Source organism: Mobula hypostoma, chromosome 3 (genome assembly GCF_963921235.1).
Source record: "Mobula hypostoma chromosome 3, sMobHyp1.1, whole genome shotgun sequence".
In the NCBI taxonomy this organism is placed as follows: Eukaryota; Metazoa; Chordata; class Chondrichthyes; order Myliobatiformes; family Myliobatidae; genus Mobula; species Mobula hypostoma.
This window is the reverse complement of record NC_086099.1, coordinates 102,814,546-102,840,196: the sequence shown is the minus strand read 5'-3', so window position 1 is coordinate 102,840,196 and position 25,651 is coordinate 102,814,546. Positions and strand designations below refer to the sequence as shown.

General features: G+C 40.9%; 1 protein-coding gene across 5 annotated transcripts in view; it reads left to right on the top strand.

Annotated features, from left to right (window-relative positions):
* The window catches only part of fras1 (Fraser extracellular matrix complex subunit 1), a 594,524-nt gene that overhangs the window by 556,833 nt on the left and 12,040 nt on the right, over positions 1 to 25,651 (top strand). For all 5 annotated transcript variants that reach the window (XM_063043539.1, XM_063043540.1, XM_063043536.1 and 2 more), the window contains 6 exons: positions 5,091 to 5,323; positions 15,601 to 15,761; positions 19,087 to 19,301; positions 21,268 to 21,418; positions 21,502 to 21,609; positions 24,708 to 24,867. In XM_063043539.1, coding sequence (XP_062899609.1) covers positions 5,091 to 5,323; positions 15,601 to 15,761; positions 19,087 to 19,301; positions 21,268 to 21,418; positions 21,502 to 21,609; positions 24,708 to 24,867 — 1,028 coding nt within the window. The remainder of the gene's footprint in view (positions 1 to 5,090; positions 5,324 to 15,600; positions 15,762 to 19,086; positions 19,302 to 21,267; positions 21,419 to 21,501; positions 21,610 to 24,707; positions 24,868 to 25,651) is intronic.

Here is a 25,651-nt window from a genome sequence, read left to right as displayed (position 1 = left end):
TGTGGATCCAGCCCTGATGAAGGGTTTCGGCCTGAAATGTCAACTGTTTACTTTTTCCATAGATGCTGCCTGGCCTGCTGAGTTCCTCCAGCATTTTGTGTTACTTAAAAATGTAAGGAGTAATTTTACAATGGAAAAAAAGACGGGAAATACCGGAGATGCTTAGCATTTCAGCCGGCATCTGTGGAGAGAGAACCCAAGTTGATGCTTCAGCTTGATGACCTGGTGATCTTTAATCAGGACTAGAAAAATGAGCAAACAAATGTGGAAGCTGAGAAGATAGACGAGGGGTACGGAGAACAAGGGGATAGAGTAGAAACCAAGGTAGCGCTGGTGATTGAAATACTGAAGCCATCTAAGAGGAGTGAAAAATGTTGATCTGTTGGGGACAAAGGAAAAAAAGTGTTACTCTGAGATCAGCATGCATTCAACACCCTCACTTGGATGGCGCTGACAGTGTTTCATCAATTGGGCAGTCTTAGTCTCTAACCTAACCCAGGCAATCCCTGTGCTCTCTTCTTCCCTCCCATCTCTGCAGCTGAATTCACCCTTGTTTTCTTACTTTTCCTGTCTGTTGAACATTTATCAGTCTGAAATACCTGTATTAAGTGTTTCCCTCTCCATGAATTCTGTTTGTAAGCATATCCATCATTCTAAGTGTTAATGATGAATTTACAGCCTTTGTAGATTTTTGCTTTTCAATGCTCTATTAAAATACCTGTTGCTGGTGCTAGTTTAGTTTATGCAATTTAATTGCACACAAAAATATACTGGAATGTACTGGGAGAAAATTTCAAGTGCAATTATGGGCTATTTCCTGATTTACACCAGAAAACAGAAGAAAATTAGTCATTGCTTGTTAGCTCTACACATGTGGGAGAATCTCATCTACAGCATATAGTTCTCCCTCCACTGAGGGACAAGTATAACTATTTGCTGATGTGAAAATGAAAACAAAACAGCAGAGGCTGGAAATTTGAAAGAAAATGCTTGAAGCAGGAAACAGTCCTCTTGTCAGCATTGGTAAAGAGGGAAACATTTTGACTTTAAATTACAGAGAGAATGGCAAGGAATGGATAATATAAAATAAATATTTCTGAATGAGTGATTATAGGATTGCCATGGGAATAAGTTGCAGAGATGATTTGAGTGATATGTCAATGGAAGTAGTTACAAAGAGAAGAATTGGAAAGCAATCAGAAGAGGGCAGTTAGAAAGCAAATTCAGAAATGACTAGTGTTGCTACAGAGAGAGAAAGAGAGGAAGTTACCTTAGATTGCATAGTGACCAAAATGAAGTTTCTAAACGCAAAATGTCGACTGTTTATTTTCCTGCCGAATTCCTCCAGCATTTTGTATGTGTTGATTTGGAATTCAAATGATTCCTCTGTCACTTTATGCACAGCCTTAGGTAGTGGAGAGCCTTATATACAGCACCATGAAAAAAAATACGAAGAAAAACCAACCCTGAATGTGACTGTCAACAATGATCAAGAAATAAAAATGCAATTGATTTGAGATGATACTGCATACCACGGTGTGCTGTCTCAGCGTTAAAAACATTAACAAGTTGCTGAATTTCATTTTCTGTAAGATGGTAAGAAACAAATACACTGAACTTTCATGTAATACAGTATTGCATTTAGAACAAAACTCATCAAATTCTCCTGCTGCTGAATCCAGTAAGGACAAGTTCATGGAGATCATCAACAGAAGCATTGTAACAACTCACTAAGGCTCCTGAAACAGCATCTCACAAACCCATAAGCTCCACTCCAGAACAAAATGATTAGGTAGGGTGGGAATACCACCACCTCCTATTTGTCTTCCAAATCAGACATCATCCTGATGTATTGCTGCAACTGTATGTAAGCTAGGAAAGAATCCTGGAATTGACTCACCACCGTTGCCTCAAAGACAGTTAAAGATAGGCAATAAACGCTGCCTTTTAGTGACACCTAAAATGCCATGTTTGAATAAAAGAGATACTCCAGCATAGTTTGAGCATACTTTGTTTCCCACTGTGTATCTTGTTTCATGCTGCACATCGGTATCATTTCTAATTGTATTTGTTTATTGAAGTACCACAGAATAGGCTGTACCAGCCCTCTGAGCCGCACTGCCCAGCAATCCCCGGTTTAATCACGGGACAAGTTACAGTGACCAGTTAACCTACCAACCAGTGCATCTTTGGACTGTGGGCAAGGAAACCGGAGCACCAGGAGAAATTACAAACTCCTTACAGGCAGCGATGGGAATAGAACCCAGGTCACCTGCACTGTAAAGCGTCGTGCTAACCACTACATTACTGTGCCACCCAATCATGCAGGAAAACAACTTCCATCATTCTATTGTAAACTATAACCATCATGGTCTCTGAGCCAACTTGAAAATTTAGTGTTAAATGAGGTTTCTTTTTTAACTTGAGTAGAGATGTGGAATTCCACAGAAGAACAATTGGTTTACAACAGATCTGTTGATTCCACTTGTGTTACAAGGAACCACTCAAGAGTGGAGACTTGTATTTTGTATTCCAGAACCAGCGTAGCAAGTGATTGTTAGGTGAGCTTGAACGCTCTGTTGAAATTCAGACCATTGATGCCATGGATTATATCCTTTCTCAAGCTTTCTGAAAAAGATTATATTCGAGATCCAATTATGATAAACCCTGAAATTACAATTCATGCTGTTGTTGGTGTAGGTTATATATAATTAACGAGTGCATGACAAAGTTACGTCTTTTAAGCAGTTTGTACCACACCTAAATTTGAGCCCAAAAGTTCCATTTCCTCATTGCCAACAAAAATGGAGTAAAGATTGATAGAACCTAGAATGAAATTGAAGAGTTTATGCGGAAGACTTTTTGTCTGGACAGTGAGGAACGTTTTCAAAGCTTGCAGAGGGATTTGGACCAGCTGGAAAAATCGGCTGAAAAATGGCTGATGAAGTTTAATACAGACAAGTGTGAGGTATTGCACTTTGGAAGGACAAACCAAGGTAGAACATACGAGGTAAATGGTAGGGCACTGAGGAGTGCAGTAGAACAGAGGGATCTGCAAATACAGATACAAAATTCCCTAAAAGTGGCATCACAGATAGATAGGGTCGTAAAGAGAGCTTTTGGTACTTTGGCCTTTATAAATCAAAGTATTGAGTATAGGAGTTGGAATGTTATGGTGAAGTTGTATAAGGCATTGGTGAGGCCGAATTTGGAGTATTGTGTGCAGTTTTGGTCACCTAATTACAGGAAGGATATTAATAAGGTAGAAAGAGTGCAGAGAAGGTTTACAAGGATGTTGCTGGGACTTGAGAAAGTGAGTTACAGAGAAAGGTTGAATAGGTTAGGACTTTATTCCCTGGAGTGTAGAAGAATGAGGGGAGATTTGATAGAGGTATATAAAATTATGATATGTATGGATAGAGTGAATGCAAGCAGGCTTTTTCCACTGAGGCAAGGGGAGAGAAAAACCAGAGGACATTGGTTAAGGGTGAAGGGGGAAAAGTTTAAAAGGAACATTAGTGGGGGCTTCTTCACACGGAGAGTGATGGGAGTATGGAATGAACTGCCAGGTGAAATGGTAAATGCGGGTTCACTTTTAACATTTAAGGAAAACTTGGACAGGTACATGGATGAGAGGTGTATGGAAGGATATGGTCCAGGTGCAGGTCAGTGGAACTAGGCAGAAAAATGGTTTGGCACAGCCAAGAAGGGCCAAAAGGCCTGTTTCCGTGCTGTAATGTTTCTATTGGGGCTGTTTGTTAGATTGGGGGTGGAGTGGACACAGGGAAGCTACTAAGTTTCAATGGAAAATAATTTTTTTTTTAAATTGAAGTGTTACAGAAATTTAACTTCCAGCCACAGATTAAAAGAAAATTATTGTAAAATTAGTATGCTTCAAGCATTAAAAGAATACCCTGCCCAATCAAGTAGATATGTAGGCGAGCTTGTCATCATAGATAATTAATGCAATGTTAATTAAAGTATAAAGATAGTTGAACGGATGTATGGTTATGAAAAACTAAATTCTGTAAGTACTGCACAGGGATAGATGATCAAATACACTTTGACCAGTCTAGCCTCAGGCATTTTGGCACCATCAGAACAACATCTGTACAATGCACCCGATCACGGCTGATTGATGTAAAATGGAACACTTGATTGGCAGACAAACTTGTATCTCTAGGGACTAGGAAAGGGAGGTAGAAAACTCTGGAGGTTTGGTTCTCTGGATTTCTACCTGATTCTGTTTAACTCTCTTTAGAAATGAAAAATTCTAAAGGATTGTTAACAGTGTGTGTGCTGTTTTGACTGTTAAAAGGTGATGAAAGAGATGTTTCAGTTGTGACAGGATTCATTTCTTAGTGCTTATCAAGTTTTCTTAATTAACAATGTAATCAATTGTATATCAACTACATTTATTTGTGTTGACAATTTTGCTTGTTATATTTATTATAAGCAAATATAATCAGCATTTTAAAAATCTAAGTACGGTTCTTGAATCTGCAAACTATTGACATAACTTTTCTGTTAATTAAATAACTGAGAAGTGAGTAGATTAGTCAAAAAAAAATTCAGATTCAGCAAACAAAACTACTTCCCTCTGGTTAAGTATTGTTAAGGTGATCTTTGCTGGAGGAACTGTCCACTGATGATTGTATTAAACTTAAGTAAAATCTGTTTGGTTGTTTCAGATTTATCGTGTACCTCCATCCTTTCCTCAGTACAGGAGTATACAGTATATGCCTTTTAAATTAAAATCTTGCCTTGCTGTTAACATGCTAGGATTTTGCCCTTCATGTTGAGATTTATTTCATCTTGGTAACTAAACTTTTCTAAAATACTGAAATTAAAACAGCAATTGCTAAATTAGGCAGCCTCAACAAAGGGAAAGTAATAACAACATTTTAGGCAGTATTTTATCAAAAATATACTCTGGAGCAAGATCATAAACCCGAAACATTTTTCTCTGCTCAGGTGCTGCTTGACTTTCTGAGTATTTGCAAGTGTCTTTGTTTTTGTTTTTATTTCTAGTTTCCACCTTTTGCAGTGCAGAACATCAGTGACTGTTCCTTTAATCTCTTGCTATATAGGTCCTTGATAGTATCTACTTCAGCCGTCGATTCCATGTCCGTTGCGTTGCTAAAGCAGTGGACAAGGCTGGCCATGTTGGAACACCACTGAGGAGTAATATTGTCACTATAGGAACGGACAATTCAATATGCCACACACCTGTGGTGGCAGGGACAGCAAGGGGATTCCAGGCCCAATCTTTTATAGCAACCCTGAAGTATTTGGACGTCAAGCACAAGGAACATCCCAACAGGTATTGTGCAGATAGAAGGTCACTATCGTTATTATGGCAGGCTTCTGATTTGTACAAAAAAGATTGTGATCATAGGTTGCAGAAATGTGAGCACAAGTGCTCACCTTTCCTGGGTAAAATCAGCGCATTCAAGAAATTTTGGGTATTTCTGCGGCCAGTCCGCACTCTGGCATGCAATAGGCTTGCATCAGATGACATTGTGAGGCATGCACTGCATGTTTCCATCCATACTGGTCAAAATGGTGCCAGCATACCACGGATGACATCCACAAAAATGTCTATTTTACTTCTTTTACATCTGTTTTTCATCTTAAATGTTTCTGGAACGGTTAGAGCCTGTGATTTTCAGTCTGGAGATCAATTGATCCAGCATTTCACTGTATCCAAGAAGATTCTGGGAAGTGAGCACATACTTGGGCAGGCTGTAGGTGAAGAAACTTTGAGACAGGGCACGAGCCAATATTTGACTCTATTTCGCCGATTAAAGTGTTGATGAAGATTGAGACATCGAGGCAAATGCAAAGACGAACGAGACTTCAGTGCTGACTTCTTGCCTTTTGATTGCTACTGAGAAGGGGTCTGTGAGTGGCCCATTACCGTGTGGCTCTCTGTGGTAGGCGGGTAGGCCATAAGACCATAACATATAGGAGCATTCGGCCCATCGCATCTGCTCCACCATTCAATCATGGGCTGATCCAATTCTTCCAGTCATCCCCACTTCCCTGCCCACCCCATACCCTTTGATGCCCTGGCTAATCAAGAACCTAACTATCTCTGCCTTAAATGCACCCAATAACTTGGCTTCCACAGCTGCTCGTGGCAATAAATTCCATAGATTTACCACCCTCTGCCTAAAGTAATTTTTCCACATCTCAGTTCTAAAAGGACGTCTTTCAATCCTGAAGTCGTGCCTTGTACTAGAATCCCCTACCATGGGAAATAACTTTACTACATCTAATCTGTTCAGGCCTTTTAACATTTGGAATGTTTCTATGAGATCCCCTTCATTCTCCTGAACTACAGGGAATACAGCCAAAAAGCTGCCAGATGTTCCCCATACAGTAACCATTTTATTCCTGGAATCATTCTCATGAATCTTCTCTGAACCCTCTCCAATTTCAGTATATCCTTTGTAAAATAAGAAGCCCGAAACTGCACACAATACTCCCAATTATGGTCTCACAAGTGCCTTATAGAGCCTCAACATCCCATCCCTGCCTCTGCGCTCATCTGGTGTCTTCATTGATGAAGGAATATGTTATCGTGGTTCTGCTTTATGGATTGGACTGTGGACTTTTTCAGACTTGTGGTTTTATATTCTATGTTTTTTGCCAATTTCTTTCCATTTTGTTGCATGAGCATAGGGGGTTTGGGGGTTGTTGTTCTTGTTCCATTTTGTGCAGAGGCAGGAGGGTTTGGGGCCAATATTCTACGGTTTTATGCGGGGGAAGTGGGGTTTGGGGGTTGGTAATCAGGATGCCATTCTTTTTTGTGTGGAGGGTGGGTTTGATGGTTCTCTCTGAATGACTTTCACGTTCTTTCTTTGTTTGGTGGCTATCTGGAGAAGACAAATATCAGATGTATATGGATACATACTTTGATAATAAATGAACCTTTGATACTGACGTAAAATGGTGCTCTGATCTCCAGAATACAAATACTGTCAACAGTCTGGATAGAACCAGGAACATTTTGTGCTAGCTTGTTGCTTCTTTTGTGCTGAAAGAAGACGTTGGGGCAGCCCAGACACCTCCCAGTGCAGATGGCATGGTAGTGTGAGAGGTTAGCACAATGCTTTACAATGCAGGGGACTGGGTTTTATTTCCCACCACTACCTGTAAGGAGTTTGTACCTTCTCTCCATGACTGCATGAGTTTCCTCCGGGTGCTCTGGTTTCCTCCTGCAGTCCAAAGATGTGCCGGTTGGTAGGTTGATTGGTCATTGTAAATTGTCCCATGATTAGACTAGAATTAAATCGGGGATTGCTGGCACTGCAGCTCGAAGAGCCAGAAGAGCCTATTCCATGCGGTATGTCAATGAATGAATAAATTACAACTAGCATGGGTTGTGTTCTCCAGCATTTAGCTGCTGGAATACTCCTTCAATGAGTGGGGAGAGGAAATGGAGGATATTGGGATAGGTGCAATGTGAAATCAGTGAAAAGAGGATAGACTGAAAGCCATTTGGGATGATGAATCCAGGAGTAGATTCTTTGGGGAAGAGTGGGAGTGTAGTAATAGGTCAAAGAAGGAGAGGGTGCCTGAAGAGAAGGACATAGATTACAGAAATTGCAGGTGACCGTTGACAGATTGCATTAAATGCCACACCACACAAATTGCTCCTTGTTTTTCTTCCTCTCAGGAACAGAACTGTTCTTTTCATGTATTGAATCTCCCCAGGTTACGCAAGAGTTCAGAGAAATGTCTGCAACCTGGTTTCCTTGAGTCGGAAACACTGTCGGTTATGATTGCAAAAGTTGCCCTGATGGGTTAATTAGCTACAGTCTAGTACAGATCTTATTTATTTTTAGATCTTAGCTTGAATTAGTTGATTAGAATGGATCTGTATGAGTGCTAAACAACAAAATGCCAAACCAGAGAGTTTCAGCCTGTGTTACAAGGCAAGGGGAGAGAATATATTGGAATGTACAGCCAACCAAAAAGGACAGCAGTTGATGAATAAAGAACCATCTGCATCAATGTTCAAATTGCAGGGTAGCGACTTGGTCTGCGTACAGTTTGCTTATTATAATTAGTAAATTTTACATTTCTCCATATGCTCACCTTGCAAAGAAAAAGAGCGGCTGACTGCACGTTAAGGACAGCCAAACTCCAGAGTGAAGCCGTTCCCTAATTAGATCAATTTATTTTAATTAGTGTGAGTATACCTAAGCTTTAGCCTCAATTAAACATGAGAAGTGAGGATTGTAATGAAACCATTGGAACAGAGTTTTTCATGATGGCAGTTTTGCAAGACAGAGAAGTGTTGCTCCTGTAGATATTTGGGCAGAATGGTTTTCTGATGTCAGGATGATAGAAATGCATCCTATCCTAAAAAGGTTAATATTGTTAATATTGGGTATCATCGATACTCTTCATTTTTGGATAATTCCTTAAGATCATTGCTTCCATTGTAGTTTTATCTGCCTTGACTATTATGACTCTTCTGCAGAAGTGCAGGAGGTACCTGACAGGGGAGTGGGTGGGTGGGTGGGCGGGTTTGTGTTAACTCATGACTTTTCTCTACTCCCTGTGCATGGACTTGAGGCTCTTAGTGCCATCCTAAATGACTAATACTGGACTAGAGGTTTCCCTGAGCCAGTACAGGTGTTGCATTTTCACAGGGAACTTTTGTACATACCCTTAAATCTTCTACTTTCCACCTGGTGATCTCTTCTCAAGGCAGAGTTAAGACTGAGAGGGTCTGATTTAAGAGTCTGATGTCAGGCATGTGAACAATGCCTGACCAGAGTAACCAGCTGTTGCAACCAAGGGCTCAGTACTGGGAATGTTGGCTAGAGAAAGGACACTGATGTGGTTTGCTTAGCCTTCACATGATCTTGGGGGATTTTGTGCCTTCGGCATCATGTTTACAGTGTTTACAGTGTCTTGAGGTGCCTGATGCAACTAATTGAAGAGGGCAGGAATCACTTAACTATGGGCTTTGTGTCTAGTCTAAGGATTTTTTCTTCAGATATCCTTTTCCTTCAGGCATCTATGACCAAGTAGTGATGATATGATATGTAGACATATTAGCATTTCATAAAAACTGTCTTTTTGTTTGTTTCATGTTCAATCAAGTTAAGTAGAAGTTGGAAAATAGAGGAATTCACCAGATTTTCAGAGAAGCCTGCAGGAAGAGCTGGTAACAGTGCATGTTGAAGAATGGGGGGAAAAAAAGAAAGAACAAACTTGTACATGAAGAACAGGAAGATGAGTCGACTGAGGGAGGACTGCTCAGGAATAAAGGAGGAAACATGTGCCTGGTGACAGGGGGGTAGCGGATGTCCTTAACGAATGCTTTGTTAGCAGTATTCACCAGTGAGAGGGATCTGGACAAATGTGAGGTTAGCATTGAACAGGCTGGAGCATGTCAAGGTTAAGAAGGTTAAGAAGGAGGCAGTGATGGAGCTTTAGAAGAGCATGCAGATAGATACTAATTCCCCAGAGTCAGATGGGATATACCCCAGCTTACTATGGGAACTGAGGGAAGAAATTGCTGGGGTATTGATGATGATTTCTGCATCCGCACTGGCCGCAAAGTACCAGAGGTTTAGAGAATAGCGAATATTGCTCCTTTGTTCAAGAAAAGTAATAGGGACAATGACTGGAAATTGTAGACCAATGAGTACTAAGTCAATGGTGAGCAAACCAGTGGAGAGGATTCTTGGGGACAAAATTGACGGACGCATGGAGAAGTATATTCTGATTAGGGATGGTCACCATGACTTTGTGAGCAGCAGGTTATGCTTCATGAGCCTGACTGACTTTTTCAAGTATGACAACAAGACATATAAATAAGGGTACAGGGGTGGATGTGGTCTTAATAGACTTAGTACGGTGTTTGACAAGGTTCCCCATCGAAGGCTCTTCCAGAAAGTCATGAGGAAATGGATCCATGGAAACTTGGCAGTGTCAATACGAAATTGGCTTGCCCACAGAAGGCAGAGGCCGTAGTCGATGGAGCATATTCTGCATAGAGGTCAGTGGCTAGTGGTGTCCTGCAGGGATCTATTCTGGGATGCCTGCTCTGTGATTTTTATAAATGACTTGGATGAGTAAGTGAAAGGGTGGGTTAGTTTGTTTGTAGGTGAGATGAAAGCTAATGGCATTGTAGATAGTGTAGAAGGTTGTAGGTTACTATGGGACATTGACAAGATGCAGAGCTGGCCTGTCAAGTGGCAGAATGAGTTCAATCTGAAAAAGTATGAAGTGATACACTTTAGAAAGTTGATCTTGAAGGCAAGACACAAGATTAATATCAGGATTCTTAGCAGTGTGGAGGAAGAGAGAGATCTTGGGGTCCACATCCATAGATCCTTCAAAGTTGCTAGGTTAAGAAGGTGCAACACAAAATGCTGTGGTGTGTGGCCAAGTGGTTAAGGCGTTGGACTAGCAATCTGAAGGTCGTGAGTTCCAGCCCCAGCCGAGGCCGCGTGTTGTGTCCTTGAGCAGGGCACTTAACCACACACTGCTCCAGTCCACCCAGCTGAAAATGGGTACCGGCAAAATGCTGGGGGTTAACCTTGTGATAGACTGGCGTCCTATCTGGGGGGCGGGGGCGGGGAGAAGTCTCGTACTCTCAATCACTTCACGCCACAGAAACCGGCATAAGCACCGGCCTGATGAGCCTATAAGGCTTGGGACAGACTTTAACTGTCTTAACTAACACAAAATGCTGGAGGAACTCAGCAGGAGAAGGCATATGGTGTGCAGGCCTTCATTAGTCAGGGAGCTGAGTTTCAGAGCCACAAGGTAAAACTGTTAGTCCACACTTGGAATATTATGTCAGTTCTGGTTGCCTCATTATATGAAGGACAGTGGGTGTGGAGGAGATTTACTGGGATGCTGCTTGTATTAGAGAACATGCTTTATGAGAAAGGGCTGAGCCAGCTAGGGCTTTTCTGTTTGACAATAGACAGTAGGTGCAGGAGTAGGCCATTCAGCCCTTTGAGCCAGTACCGCCATTCACTGTGATCATGGCTGATCATCCACAATCAGTATCCAGTTCCTGCCTTATCCCCATAACCTTTGATTCTGCTATCTTTAAGAGCTCTATCCATCTCTTTCTTGAAAGCATCCAGAGACTTGGCCTCCACAGCCTTCTGGGGCAGAGCATTCCATATATCCACCACTCTCTGGGTGAAAAAGTTTTTCCTCAACTCCGTTCTAAATGGCCTACCCCTTATTCTTAAACTGTGGCCTCCGGTTCTGGACTCACCCATCAGCGGAAACATGCTTCCCGCCTGCAGCATGTCCAATCCCTTAATAATCTTAGATGTTTCAATAAGATCCCCTCTCAGCCTTCTAAATTCCAGAGTATACGAGCCCAGTCACTCCAATCTTTCGACATATGACAGTTCTGCCATCCCGGGATTTAATCTTGCGAACCTACACTGCACTCCCTCAATAGCAAGAATGTCCTTCCTCAAATTTGGAGACCAAAACTGCACACAGTACTCCAGGTGTGGTCTCGCCAGGGCCCTGTACAGCTGCAGAAGGACCTCTTTGCTCTTATACTCGATTCCCCCTTGTTATGAAGGCCAGCATGCCATTAGCTTTCTTCACTGCCTGCTGTACTTGCATGCTTGCTTTCAGTGACTGATGTACAAGAACACCTAGATCTCGTTGTAGAAACATAGAAACATAGAAAATAGGTGCAGGAGTAGGCCATTCGGCCCTTCGAGCCTGCACCGCCATTTATTATGATCATGGCTGATCATCCAACTCAGAACCCCGCCCCAGCCTTCCCTCCATACCCCCTGATCCCTGTAGTCAGAGGGCCATATCTAACTCCCTCTTAAATATAGCCAATGAACTGGCCTCAACTGTTTCCTGTGGCAGAGAATTCCACAGATTCACCACTCTCTGTGTGAAGAAGTTTTTCCCAATCTCGGTCCTAAAAGGCTTCCCCTTTATCCTCAAACTGTGACCCCTCGTTCTGGACTTCCCCAACATCAGGAACAATCTTCCTGCATCAAGCCTGTCCAATCCCTTTAGGATTTTATACGTTTCAATCAGATCCCCCCTCAATCTTCTAAATTCCAACGAGTACAAGCCCAGTTCATCCAGTCTTTCTTCATATGAAAGTCCTGCCATCCCAGGAATCAATCTGGTGAACCTTCTTTGTACTCCCTCTATGGCAAGGATGTCTTTCCTCAGATTAGGGGACCAAAACTGCACACAATACTCCAGGTGTGGTCTCACCAAGGCCTTGTACAACTGCAGTAGTACCTCCCTGCTCCTGTACTCGAATGCTCTCGCTATAAATGCCAGCATACCATTCGCCTTTTTCACCGCCTGCTGTACCTGCATGCCCACTTTCAATGACTGGTGTATAATGACACCCAGGTCTCATTGCACCTCCCCTTTTCCTAATCGGCCACCATTCAGATAATAATCTATTTTCCTATTTTTGCCACCAAAGTGGATAACTTCACATTTATCCACATTAAATTGCATCTGCCATGAATTTGCCCACTCACCCAACCTATCCAAGTCACTCTGCATCCTCTTAGCATCCTCCTCACAGCTAACACTGCCACCCAGCTTCGTGTCATCCGCAAACTTGGAGATGCTGCATTTAATTCCCTCATCCAAGTCATTAATATATATTGTAAACAACTGGGGTCCCAGCGCTGAGCCTTGCAGTACCCCACTAGTCACCACCTGCCATTCTGAAAAGGTCCCGTTTATTCCCACTCTTTGCTTCCTGTCTGCTAACCAATTCTCCATCCACATCAATACCTTACCCCCAATACCATGTGCTTTAAGTTTGCACACTAATCTCCTGTGTGGGACCTTGTCAAAAGCCTTTTGAAAATCCAAATATACCACATCCACTGGTTCTCCCCTATCCACTCTACTAGTTACATCCTCAAAAAATTCTATGAGATTCGTCAGACATGATTTTCCTTTCACAAATCCATGCTGACTTTGTCCGATGATTTCACCGCTTTCCAAATGTGCTGTTATCACATCTTTGATAACTGACTCCAGCAGTTTCCCCACCACCGACGTTAGGCTAACCAGTCTATAATTCCCCAGTTTCTCTCTCCCTCCTTTTTTAAAAAGTGGGGTTACATTAGCCACCCTCCAATCCTCAGGAACTAGTCCAGAATCTAACGAGTTTTGAAAAATTATCACTAATGCATCCACTATTTCTTGGGCTACTTCCTTAAGCACTCTAGGATGCAGACCATCTGGCCCTGGGGATTTATCTGCCTTCAATCCCTTCAATTTACCTAACACCACTTCCCTACTAACATGTATTTCGCTCAGTTCCTCCATCTCACTGGACCCTCTGTCCCCTACTATTTCTGGAAGATTATTTATGTCCTCCTTAGTGAAGACAGAACCAAAGTAATTATTCAATTGGTCTGCCATGTCCTTGCTCCCCATAATCAATTCACCTGTTTCTGTCTTTACCAGTCTTTTCCTTTTTACATATCTATAAAAGCTTTTACAGTCAGTTTTTATGTTCCCTGCCAGTTTTCTCTCATAATCTTTTTTCCCCTTCCTAATTAAGCCCTTTGTCCTCCTCTGCTGAACTCTGAATTTCTCCCAGTCCTCAGGTACTTCCCCTTTTCCGAACTTGACTCCATTTAGATAATAATCTGCCTTCCTGTTCTTACAACCAAAGTGGATAACCTCACACCTATCCACATTAAACTGCATTTGCCATGCATCTGCCCACTCATCCAGCCTGTCCAAGTCACCCTGCATTCTCATAACATCCTCCTCACATTTCACACTGCCACCCAGCTTTGTGTCATCGGCAAATTTGCTAATGTTACTTTTAATTCCCTTTTCTAAATCATTAATATATAGCGGTACCCCACTGGTCACTGCCTGCCATTCCGAAAGGGACCCGTTAATCACTACTCTGTTTTCTGTCAGCCAGCCAATTTTCAATCCATGTCCACTCTTCCCCCAATGCCACGTGCCCTAATTTTGCCCACTATTCTCCTATGTGGGACTTTATCAAAGGCTTTCTGAAAGTCCAGGTACACTATATCCACTGGCTCTCTCTTGTCCATTTTCATAGTTACTTCCTCAAAAAATTCCAGAAGATTAGTCAAGCACAATTTCCCCTTCGTAAATCCATGCTGACTCGGACTGATCCTGTTACTGCTATCCAGATGTGTCGTAATTTCAACTTTTATAATTGACTCCAGCATCTTTCCTACCACCGACATCAGGCTAACCGGTCTATAATTCCCTGTTTTCTCTTTTCCTCCCTTCTTGAAGAGAGGGACAACATTAGCCACCCTCCAATCCACAGGAACTGATCCTGAATCTATAGAACATTGGAAAATGATTACCAATGCGTCCACGATTTCTAAAGCCACCTCCTTAAGTACCCTGGGATGCAGACCATCAGGTCCCGGGGACTTATCAACCTTCAGACCCAACAGTCTATCCAACACTATTTCCTGCCTAATATAAATTTCCTTTAGTTCATCCATTACCTTAGGTCCTTTGGCCACTATTATATCTGGGAGATTGTTTGTGCCTTCCCTAGTGAAGACAGATCTAAAGTACCTGTTCAACTCATCTGCCATTTCCTTGTTCCCTATAATAAATTCACTCGTTTCTGTCTTCAAGGGCCCAATTTTGGTCTTAACTATTTTTTTCCTTTTCACATACCTAAAGAAGCTTTTACTATCCTCCTCTATATTCTTGGCTAGTTTAATTTTGTACCTCATTTTTTTCTCCACGTATTGCCTTTTTAGTTACCTTCTGTTGCTCTTTAAAAATTTCCCAATCCTCTGGCTTCCCACTCATCTTTGCTATGTTATACTCCTCTTTTATTTTTATACTGTCCATTACTTCCCTTGTCATTCCCTTGTCCATTACCTTGTTTGGTGCAAAGGAGGATGAGGGGCAACATGATACAGATGTACAAGATGATAAGAGGTATAGATGGGTATTAGCCATCATTGCCCTTGGAAAAGGGCACTGGCTGTTCACTCTGAGGGCATCCTTTCAAGGTTAATGGAGGAAACTTTACAGGAGATGTCAGAGGTAGGATTTTTAGAGACTGGAAAGTGCCTGGAATGTATTGCCATTGGTTACTGTAGAGAATTTAAGAGACTCTCAGACATGCAGATGGATGAAAGAAAAATGCATGTCTATGGTCTACTTAGGAGGAAAGGGTTGCATTGATCATGGGGTATGTTAAGAGGTTGCTCAGTATTTTGGGTAGAAAGGCCCATAGTGAGCTGTAATGTTTTATGTTCAAGCAAGAGAAAATCTTTGGGTATCAAAACTATCCTCTACATTAATGACTTACCAACTTAATTGCAACAATAAAAGCAAATTTATATAGTATTGATTTTGTTATTCATATAAACACTTGCCCTTGCTCTGAAATGAACTTTTTTGTTTTGTGTTCTTTCTAGTAAACATTGTGTATAGTTTATGTTTAATTTGCTTTTGTGTATATGGTGATATGTGCCTGTCATGCTGCTGAAAGAAAGTTTTTCATTGCGTCTGTGCATACTGAACATGTACTTGCGCATTTGACAATGACTTTGACCTTTCTTTTCTGTTCAGGATCCACATCTCAGTGCAGATTCCTCACCAAGATGGTATGCTGCCTCTGGTATCCACCATGCCACTGCATAACCTTCACTTCCTCTTATCAGAATCCATATACAGGCACCAGCACATCTGTTCCAACCTGGTTATGCTGAAGGACCTCAGGAGTATTACAGGTAGAACTGTGAGGAAATTCAAATGAGTACAGCCTGACATAGTGCAGCTCCTGCTACCCTCATGATAATTTAACTGAGAGTCAGAAATTACAGTGCACATAAGTAAAGGTCCTATCACGTTAAAATTCTAATATGTTCCCACGGTTAACAGAAGCGTGAGCTACGCACCAATTCAAAGAGATTCTGCAATAATTTAAGCAAAAGAAATTCATCATGAACACAAGACAAGAGGCTTTGTGCCATTTCATTCACAAAAATTATTATTTTTGGAGGAATTGCATGTCAAATATTGATTCAAGTCATGGTTCGATTGCTATATGCAATACTAGCTTTTTGCCTTCATTTATGCAGACACAGTTTTCCAATTTATCCATGTAAAGATGCATCAGGAAAGGAACAAAAAAAATATTGCGATAGTTTGGTTCATATGTTTCTGATAGTCCACTAAACCAATGAATAATTAAACCTGAGACAAAGAAGTGTTTGTATTGATTTATACACATTTGTGATTCTATTATGAATAGAGAGCTGATGAATCTTTGGCTTTTCAAGAATCTCCTGTTGAAAACTGTGCCCAAATTCCATGCATTGAAAGATTCAAATTTGTTGATAACTTTACTTTACGATTGTCAATGTTATAGAATTCTACTGCCCTTGTTTTAAAACATGTTCCACTTACAGTATACTTAGGAAGGAAGTGTTCACAACTATTAGTAGTTCTTTTGTTATCCTTGAAACCACAGAATGAGCAATTTTCAACAATGTGATCAATACCTCTGGTTAGTCCTTTTTCATGCTTATTTTAATGGCTGTCACTGTATACAAAATAAATCATACAAAATACAGTGTATTCCAATTAATTGGGATATATCAGGGCTAGTATAAACAAAAGACAAACTGAGTAACAAATTATGCATTTCAATGAAATACAGAACACATTAGAACACTACCAATACTACTACAGTACAGTACTATAAAACTGTGTTGTTATCGATGAAGGAATTCAGCCAATGTACACTGCTGTGTTCTTTTGATTGACTGTAAATGAACAAAATTAGTGCATACATTAGTGCAGATAATGGACTGCCTTCATACAATGCTTTTGATGATTGCATCCCCAAATCTTCATTTTAATTGAAGATGATTTTCAATACTTTCAAATTCTTTGTAGTTCCTAACTTGAAGTAGTGAAATCGTTTCATTTTCACGCCTGTGCATTTTTGGCACCTCTAAGCTTGAACGCTTGAAACTGCAGGGAGTAAAACAGTTCTGAGTGACCCTACTGCTTATTCTTGCCAACTATCAGCAATGAAAATGATTGCTTTTTGAACATGTACACATGCAGCCTACTCTTTTTAAAAGCACAGTGTGGTGTCTAATGCCCACACAAATGCACGTGACTGACGCTAGTTAGAAACTGTTCAGCAACGTTGTCCTCCCCCACCTAAGTGGCATAGTGTTTCAAATAAACAAAGGGAATCCCAGCAATTTTCTCTATTAGCTTTTGTTCTTTAAGAGTCGTCCCAAATAAGCAGCTGCCCTGATTAACCGGAAACTACTGTATAGGAATATCTGCTAAATGAAGGAAATAGCAGATTTAACAAAATGTTAAACATTTTAACCATATTTGTGCTAATGTTGCCATGATTTTACCATATCTGGATTCTATCCATAATTTGTAAATTTAGTCACCTCTCAAGCATTCTGTTTATAAGGCTGACTGCATCCAAAAATTCAAACAGATTATAAGCTGACGTCGTAAACCTGTGTGTTTTCTCTACTTTTTCTTTGTGCACTTAAAAAAAAATAATGCTATTGTGAGATTAATCAGGTGAAATATTTCTGTAGTTAACTGAGCAAGTTGAAAGAACAAAAGCACCAATCATACTGTGCCCAAGAAGAGTGTGGTTACCCTTCCTAAATGACTATCGCCCAGTGGCTCTTACATCCACAGTGATGAAGTGTTTTGAGAGGCTGGTGTTGAAGCATATCAGCTCCTGCCAGTGGCGAATTGGATCCACTCTAATTCACCTACTGAAGCAACAGGTCTGCAGCAGATGCCATCTTGTTAGCTATTCACGCACCCCTGCAACATCTGGGCAGCAAAGTTACATACATCAGGGTGCTCTTTATCGATTACAGCTCAGCATTTAACACCATCGTCCCCTCAAAACTAATCAGTAAACTCCAAAATACGGGCCTCAATACCCCCTTGTGGAAATGGATCCTGGATTTCCTCACTTGTAGACCCCAGTTGGTTTGGATTGGCAAAGCATCTCCAGAATCCTCCATCACTACAGGAGCACCACAGGGATGTGTACTTAGCCCCCTGATCACTTCACTTTACACCTATGACTGTGTGGCTAAGTACAGCTCTATCACCATATACAAGTTTGCTGAGCACACCACTGTTGTGGACTGTATGAAAGGAGGTGATGACTCAGCATACAGGAGGGAAATTGAAAACTTGGCTGAGTGGTGTCATGACAACAACCTCTCACTCAATGTCAGTGAGTCTAAGGAACTAATTGTAGACTTCAGGGGAGAGAAACTGGATGTCCAGAAGCCAGTAATCATTGAAGGATCAGAGGTGGAGAGGGTCAATAACTTTAAATTCCTGGGTGTCACTATCTCAGAGAATCTGCACTAGACCCATCATATAAATATAATTGTGAAGAAAGCACAACAGTGCCTCTAATTCCTCAGGAGTCTACAGAAACTGAGCATGTCATCGAAGATCTTGGGAATCTTCTGTAGATGTGTGGTGGAAAGTGTGCTGATTTACTGTATAACTTGGTATGGGCACACCAATGCCTTTGAGTGGAAAATCCTACAAAGGGTACTGGATTTGGCCCAATACATCACAGGTAAAACCCTCCCAACCATTGAGCCCATCTACGTGAAACACTGCTGTAGAAAAGCGGCATTCATCATCAAAGATCTTCACCAACCAGGCCGTGCTCTTTTCTTGCTGCTGCAATTAGGTAGAAGGTACAGGAGCCTCAGGACTTGCACCACTGGGTTCAAGAACAGTTACTACCCCTCAACCATCAGGCTCTTGAACAAAAGGGGATAGCTGCACTCATTTAAGGACTCTGTTACATTGGTATTTCATGCTTGTTATTTATTGCTATTTATTTATATCTGCATTTACTCAGTTTGTTTACAGTACATGATGTTTACAGTTTACAGTTTTGTTCTATAGATTTACTAGGTATGCCTGCAGAAAAAGAATCTCAGGGTTGTATGTGGTGACATGTACGTGCACTCTGATACTTAATTTTACTTTGAACTTTGAACATTAAGTAAGTGGTATGTTTTGCAGACTCTGGATTTCTAGATTATGTCATCTATGACAGCATCACACTTGGGCCTGGGTATGATCGGCCATTCCAGTTTGACCCGAACGTAAGAGAACCCAAAAGCATTCAGCTGTATAAACACCTCAACCTGAAGAGCTGCATCTGGACATTCGATGCCTACTATGATATGACAGAACTTATTGATGTCTGTGGTGGCTCCGTGACAGCTGACTTCCAGGTGATTATTAAAAGAAAAATTTTTTTAAATGGTGAAATGTTTATTCTTATTTAAATTTGGTCATCATTTACTTAGGATAAGAGTCCAAATTTTTAAACAAATTGCTTTCTCAACTCCAACTAAATAAAATTTCCATTAAATTTCACACAATGTTATAGTTGGAAGGAAGAATGGCATTATAGTTTATAAAACATCCCTAGTTTCTGTGCTGGTATCTCCCACAATTGTAACTTGAAATGTTTATAATCATTAACTTTTAAAAATTTTAAAACTATGTCAGTAAAAGATGTCTGATCACGACTTCTCAAAGTAATTTGCATTCACTGAAATACCTGTAACGTTTCGTTATATTGGCTCGCATATGTCTAGGGGAAATCCCGCCCAGCACCTGCCTCAACACTCCCCACAGTGTCGGTCACCGCCTGAATCAATTCCAAACATCAATCATCAGCTAGCACACCCAGTAAATTTTAACAAATACACTTTATAGATATTACTAATTCTATGACATTAATATAAATTTGATACAGAGAGGAAAGTAATGAAAAAAAAGGGCACCAACACTTATCAAAGTCCCAGTTCTTGACGCGCATCCATTGGAGCTCAGTCGATTCCTGACGACCACCTGAATCCTGTCGACTCACGGCTCGGGACCACCCGGAGTGATCGACCGGAGCCTTTCCGCACGTCCGCCATCCTCCCCGTCTCTCCTCTGGCTCCCCCCAAAAAACCCCCCACGTCCGCCGTCCTCCCCGTCTCTCCTCCAACTCCCCGCCAAAACCCTGTCCACCGTCCTCCCCGTCTCTCCTCCGACTCCCCACCAAACACCCCGTCCACCGTCCTCCTCGTCTCTCCTCCGACTCCCCGCCAAAAACTCCCGCACGTCAGACGTCCTCCCCGTCTCTCCTCCGACTCCCCGCCAAAACCCTGTCCACCGTCCTCCCCGTCTCTCCTCCGACTCCCCGCCAAAACCCTGTCCACCGTCCTCCCCGTCTCTCCTCCGACTCCCCACCAAATCCACCGTCCTCCTCGTCTCTCCTCTGACTCCCCGCCAAAAACCCCCGCACGTCAGACGTCCTCCCCATCTCTCCTCCGACTCCCCGCCAAAACCCCGTCCACAGTCATATGATACAGCATGGTATCCGAAAACAAAACGATACATGACCACCCATTGGTTAATAGCACCCTGCTATCTCTAATAACCCAAACAACTGTCTAGTTAGAGACTTTCTAGCATTCCTCAGTATAACATAACAAAAGAAGCCATTTTAAATTTAACAAAAAGAAAGACCCCGTACATACCTTTGAATAGCTGTTATGTAAACAAAGATGAGAGATAACTTGTACAGAGAAAACCATGAAAACTGCAAATTAAATGAATGATATTTCTGAGTTAGGCAGTCATAGTTGGAAAACAATGACCTGGATATAGGAAATATAATGCTCTTCTTTGAACAGGACCTTTGAATCTTTGCTTTGAAATAATTATACTAACCTAAATTATGTGCTTGAGTTTAACACAAATTGATTAATATTGATTTTAGAAGATAATGTAAAATGATGATATGGATTGTCATCAGTTTAATGAATCCATTGAATTCAACAGGCAGCACGTGTGTTTGAAAAGTAAAGAGTGAGGACGCTTCAAAGGAGATAAAGATATTACAGTTGAAAATCTTTCTCCAGAAAGAACTTTCTCATCCAAAGCTGCTCATTACATTCAAACTATCTTCTCATTTTAGTCTATCCAGTCAATTTACACACTTTTATTTTGTGATGTGCACATTGGTGTGAATTTGTGGAGGTGAGAGGAAGCAAAGACTTTGTAGTATTGTTTCATTGAGGGGTGATTGGATTGTGTTGTGTTTACAGTAAAGTGTACAGAAAATGAAATTTTTAAGCCAAGAAACTTGCTCTTCAAAGGGTTTTATTCTGACACGATTCTTTATCATTCTAACATTTGCAGGTTCGAGACTCTGCCCAATCATTCCTGACCGTGTCAGTGCCCCTGTATGTGTCTTATATTTACGTTACAGCACCAAGAGGCTGGGCTTCACTGGAGCATCACACTGAGATGGAGTTCTCATTCTTTTACGATACTGTTCTATGGAGAACAGGTAGATCAGAAAAGCCACAAAAAATTGTTCTGTTTCACTTATTTTCATTCATCTAAAGCTTTTCTTCATTTTTCTTTATACAGGAATTCAGACTGACAGTGTGTTGTCAGCACAGCTTCAGATAATACGGATTTACATAAGAGAAGATGGTCGTCTTGTCATTGAATTCAAGACCCATGCAAAATTTAGAGGTACTTTGAAGGACATTGAAAATGAAGAAAGACAAAAGAAATATGTACAATAGAAATGTATATTCCATAAATCATTTTACAATAATAACATACATATTAGCATTTATTGTGTAAGTTGCTATTGACTTTAATGCCAAGAGGCTTCAGAATATCCACTGAGGTTTTGGAATGGTAAAAAAGTAACGGCCAACAATTGTTTTGGTTGTTGATTGTCAGCTGTACATTTTGCAGACATGGCTCCAATGTACACCCAAATAGGCAAGTATCTTAGTAAAAGTGTTCTTTTGGTTTCGAAGCAAGCTTCGGGGTTGCAATCAGGAGCAGGGGGACTAGAAAATTATAGGACAGGGAAACTGGGAGATATTTGGGAAACGAAAATGATTTAAGTAAAAGGACCAGCAAGGGATGGGTGGTAGTGTTTGCATGGTTGGGGTCCCACAGTTCAGAAAGTACAGGACTACTAACTAGAATTTGAGAGATTTCTCCTTGCATGTATAAAAACTGTTTGTAAAGAACAGATAACAATGATCATAGGCGTTTCAAATACTTTGGGTCACAACTTCCAGCGATGCCTTTGCAAAATCTAGTCCACCGTGAATACTAAGGGTTTAACATGGAACTACATGTCATGTTAAAAGTTAAGTTAAAAAGTTAAAGTCTGTCCCGAGACTTATAGGCTCATCAGGCTGGTGCTTATGCTGGTTTCCGTGGCGCGAAGCGACTGAGAGTACAAGACTCTCCCCCCGATAGGACACCAGTCTATCGCGAGGTTAACCCCCAGCATTTTGGTGGTACCCATTTTCAGCTGGGTGGACTGGAGCAGTGTGTTGTTAAGTGCCTTGCTCAAGGACACACGCCATGTAGAGCAGAGAAATTCCTACACTCGAATTCTGTTCACAGAGAGGCTGAAATCTAGAATCATCATGAACAATAAAAGTAACAGATTTAGGGTGTGATTCTTCAACACTGATAAATCATTGCCTTGAAATATGGTTTGGAATTTATTTGTACCAAATGTGCTATCTTTTCAGTCATCATACTTGTGTGTAATAGTTTCTGTGCTAAGATACTAATGATGGGCTAATATTGTAAAATTTGACAAAAAATTACTTCATTCTTTTGGTGTGAGGTTCAAGGGTGATGGTATCTTTATAAAATCCAGTTAGATTATCCTTGAACTTGGCTCTGCTTCAAATGAAAATCTCAGTATCCCTTGATTCCTTTTTCAATACACAATAAACCTATCAACCTCAGTGTTGGCAATACTCAATGACTGAGCAGCCTAAGGTTTGGAGGTTAGAGAATTACAAATACTCAGAACTGCAGCAAGACTTCATTACTCATGAAATAAAATATTACCGCATTATACTGACTCAGGCCAGTATTCAATTTGCCTTGATAATTCTGTGGTTCACGAACAATGACATCCATATCGATCTGGCCACAAACTCTTACCCTTCCTACAGTTTGAAATATCTAGTCTTTTACTGTACTTCTATACACTAACCAAATTCACATTCCCCCATATTAAGCTTCACATTTGCATCTAACCACAAAACCTATGTCTTAATGGAGTCTGTTTGTAATCCCTACAGGTTTACTTTTCCATATTGACGAATATTTTGGACGTGTTACAGCAGATCCTACATCTCGTCACTAGGGTCAAAGCAGTGATCCTGGTAGTAACCGACTGTCACACTGCAAAATGTTTTCTTTAATCATATTTCAAACAAGGGTTTTCATCTTGATATGTTAACTCTTCCTCTTTCCAGAGATGCTGCCTGACCTGTTGAATTTTCTGATTATCTTTGACTTTCTTTTTCGTTGAATCCCACTCCCTCTCATCTGTTCTTTAGCTAGTCTGCTATCCATGCTAATATCCATGACCCCAGCCCAACTCCCTGAGCTCTTGTTTATAAAACTCCAGGGACAATGAGATATTCATCAGTGGAATCACTGTTCTTAAAAGTGATTGCAACTTTCTTAAATTTATTTTTGGGGGAGGGTCTGCAGAAGTTGGTGTGTGGGAGATGACTACTTTCTCTTCCTCCTCCATTAACCTCATCTAAATGGTGGCAACTACAAACGGCTTGCCGTTTCCCTTCCATTGCATGCCTCTGTGCCTCTGTTGACTTTTGCCAGGAGAAGAGGTGATAAGATTAGTTTTCCAGTGGGGTGTCATGCTGTCTGTTTAGTCTTTTTAACATAATTAGCTCTACGGCTTCAAAGTAAAATTTCTTGCCACCATTTCATTAAACTGAAGTTTCCCAGGAGCCCTGCACACCCATCTGCCCCTCCATTCACTGACACTGTAGACCAGACTTTTCAAGAGGCACTTCATTGCTCTTCCCCACCGAGCTGGATTCTGAGAAAAGAACAACATTGGCGCCAGGAGGCTGCCACATTCTCTCAGTTGGCCCAGACCCAGAAAATGAGGACAGAGTCACAGCAGGCTTCTGACCAGCAGATAGAGGCCTTGCCTCAATGGAGCTCAGGCAGCAATGCTGCCATTGAAAATAATCACCCTTCTGTGCTGTGCATGGCGCACTAAAAGAGGCATTGATAAGTTCCAGTAAACATTTCTCTTGTGTCACATTTTACTTTCAAGCATGTGTAATTACTCTGAGCACTCTGCTAAGAGTTCTCTCTGATTTGGATACAGTAAGCATTGGCATGAAATCCTGTCAGTCTTCTGAATCTAGGCTTTTCATCAGGTCCTGCCAAACTGGCCCTACAGCTGAATTCCAAACAATGAAATCTCTTATTTAAAAAAATACTCCTCCCACATCTAAAATGGAAAGTGCGAGTAAGCCAGTGAAAGGAGAAAGATGATATTTTTTACTTTTAAAGAAGGGCAAGGCCCATCATAAGTAGAATAAGATTTTAAATAATAAAGGAATAACTTTGGTTAAACCATAAAGATGCTTAAAACTGCATTGGTTAATGGGTTGAATGGATGTTCATCCACTGACCACATTAGAAATGTACACATATTGTTGGATATGTTACTCAAAGTAAGGAGCCTAAACTTGGCCACAGAACTGATTTCTGAGCTGAGGGAGAACAACCTCACCTGTGAGGTTTACTTTCCTTTTCAGGACATTTTGTGACGGATCACCACACATTGCCAGGACAGAAGTCTCAGATTGTGGCTCCTGACCATTTAGGAGGCATTGAATTTGATCTTCAACTTATCTGGAGCACTCAAACATTTGATTCTCCATATCAACTGTGGCGAGCAACTAGTTCCTATAACAGGTAGAGTACAAAGCCATTCCCTGTGCGGGGACACTTTATGGACTACGATATTTCAAGAGCATACTTTTTAAAAAATTGACAGCCTGTCTTGTTTTGAACTTCGCTGGCATGTTTTGGAAAGATGTATACATTTAACTTTGATAGATTTTAACCCTTTTGGGATCTTTTCTCAGCATTGGATGGCGACACATTATTGTTTTGAAAAAATATACTGAAGATAGTGGAAATCTGAAATTAAGGCAGATATTTCTGAAACAGTCTACAAATCAAGCAGCCTCTGTGATGTGGAATAGAGATGTTGTTTCATACCTTCAACTTGAAATATTCTCTTTGTTTCTCTTTCTCCAGATGCTATCTGATTTCATAATGGAACATTTTAGGTGAACTATAAAGTTACCCACTGATCATTGATTCATCATAAAATAATAAGTATAGTTTGGATATTGGTGAAGTTTGCTCAATCAGAGAGTGCAATAGGAATGCACAGAATACCTTAAGGGGAGGAAGAAATGATCTGCATTGTTGTGGTTTAGATAATACATAATACTTTACCGGGTTTTTTGAGGACCATCTGTCACAGTTATGGTGGATAGATCCATAGAAGCCATGTGGAAATTCAATCCCATTATCATCTGACTTGTATAAGGAAACCTTTCAACTATGCCTGTTTCTTCAGAATATAACCCCATATGCACATTAGCATATACAACAGATATATGTGACATAATTCCTTTTATTTATGCATTCCATTTTTACTTTGAAAAGGATACATTTTCTTGATGGG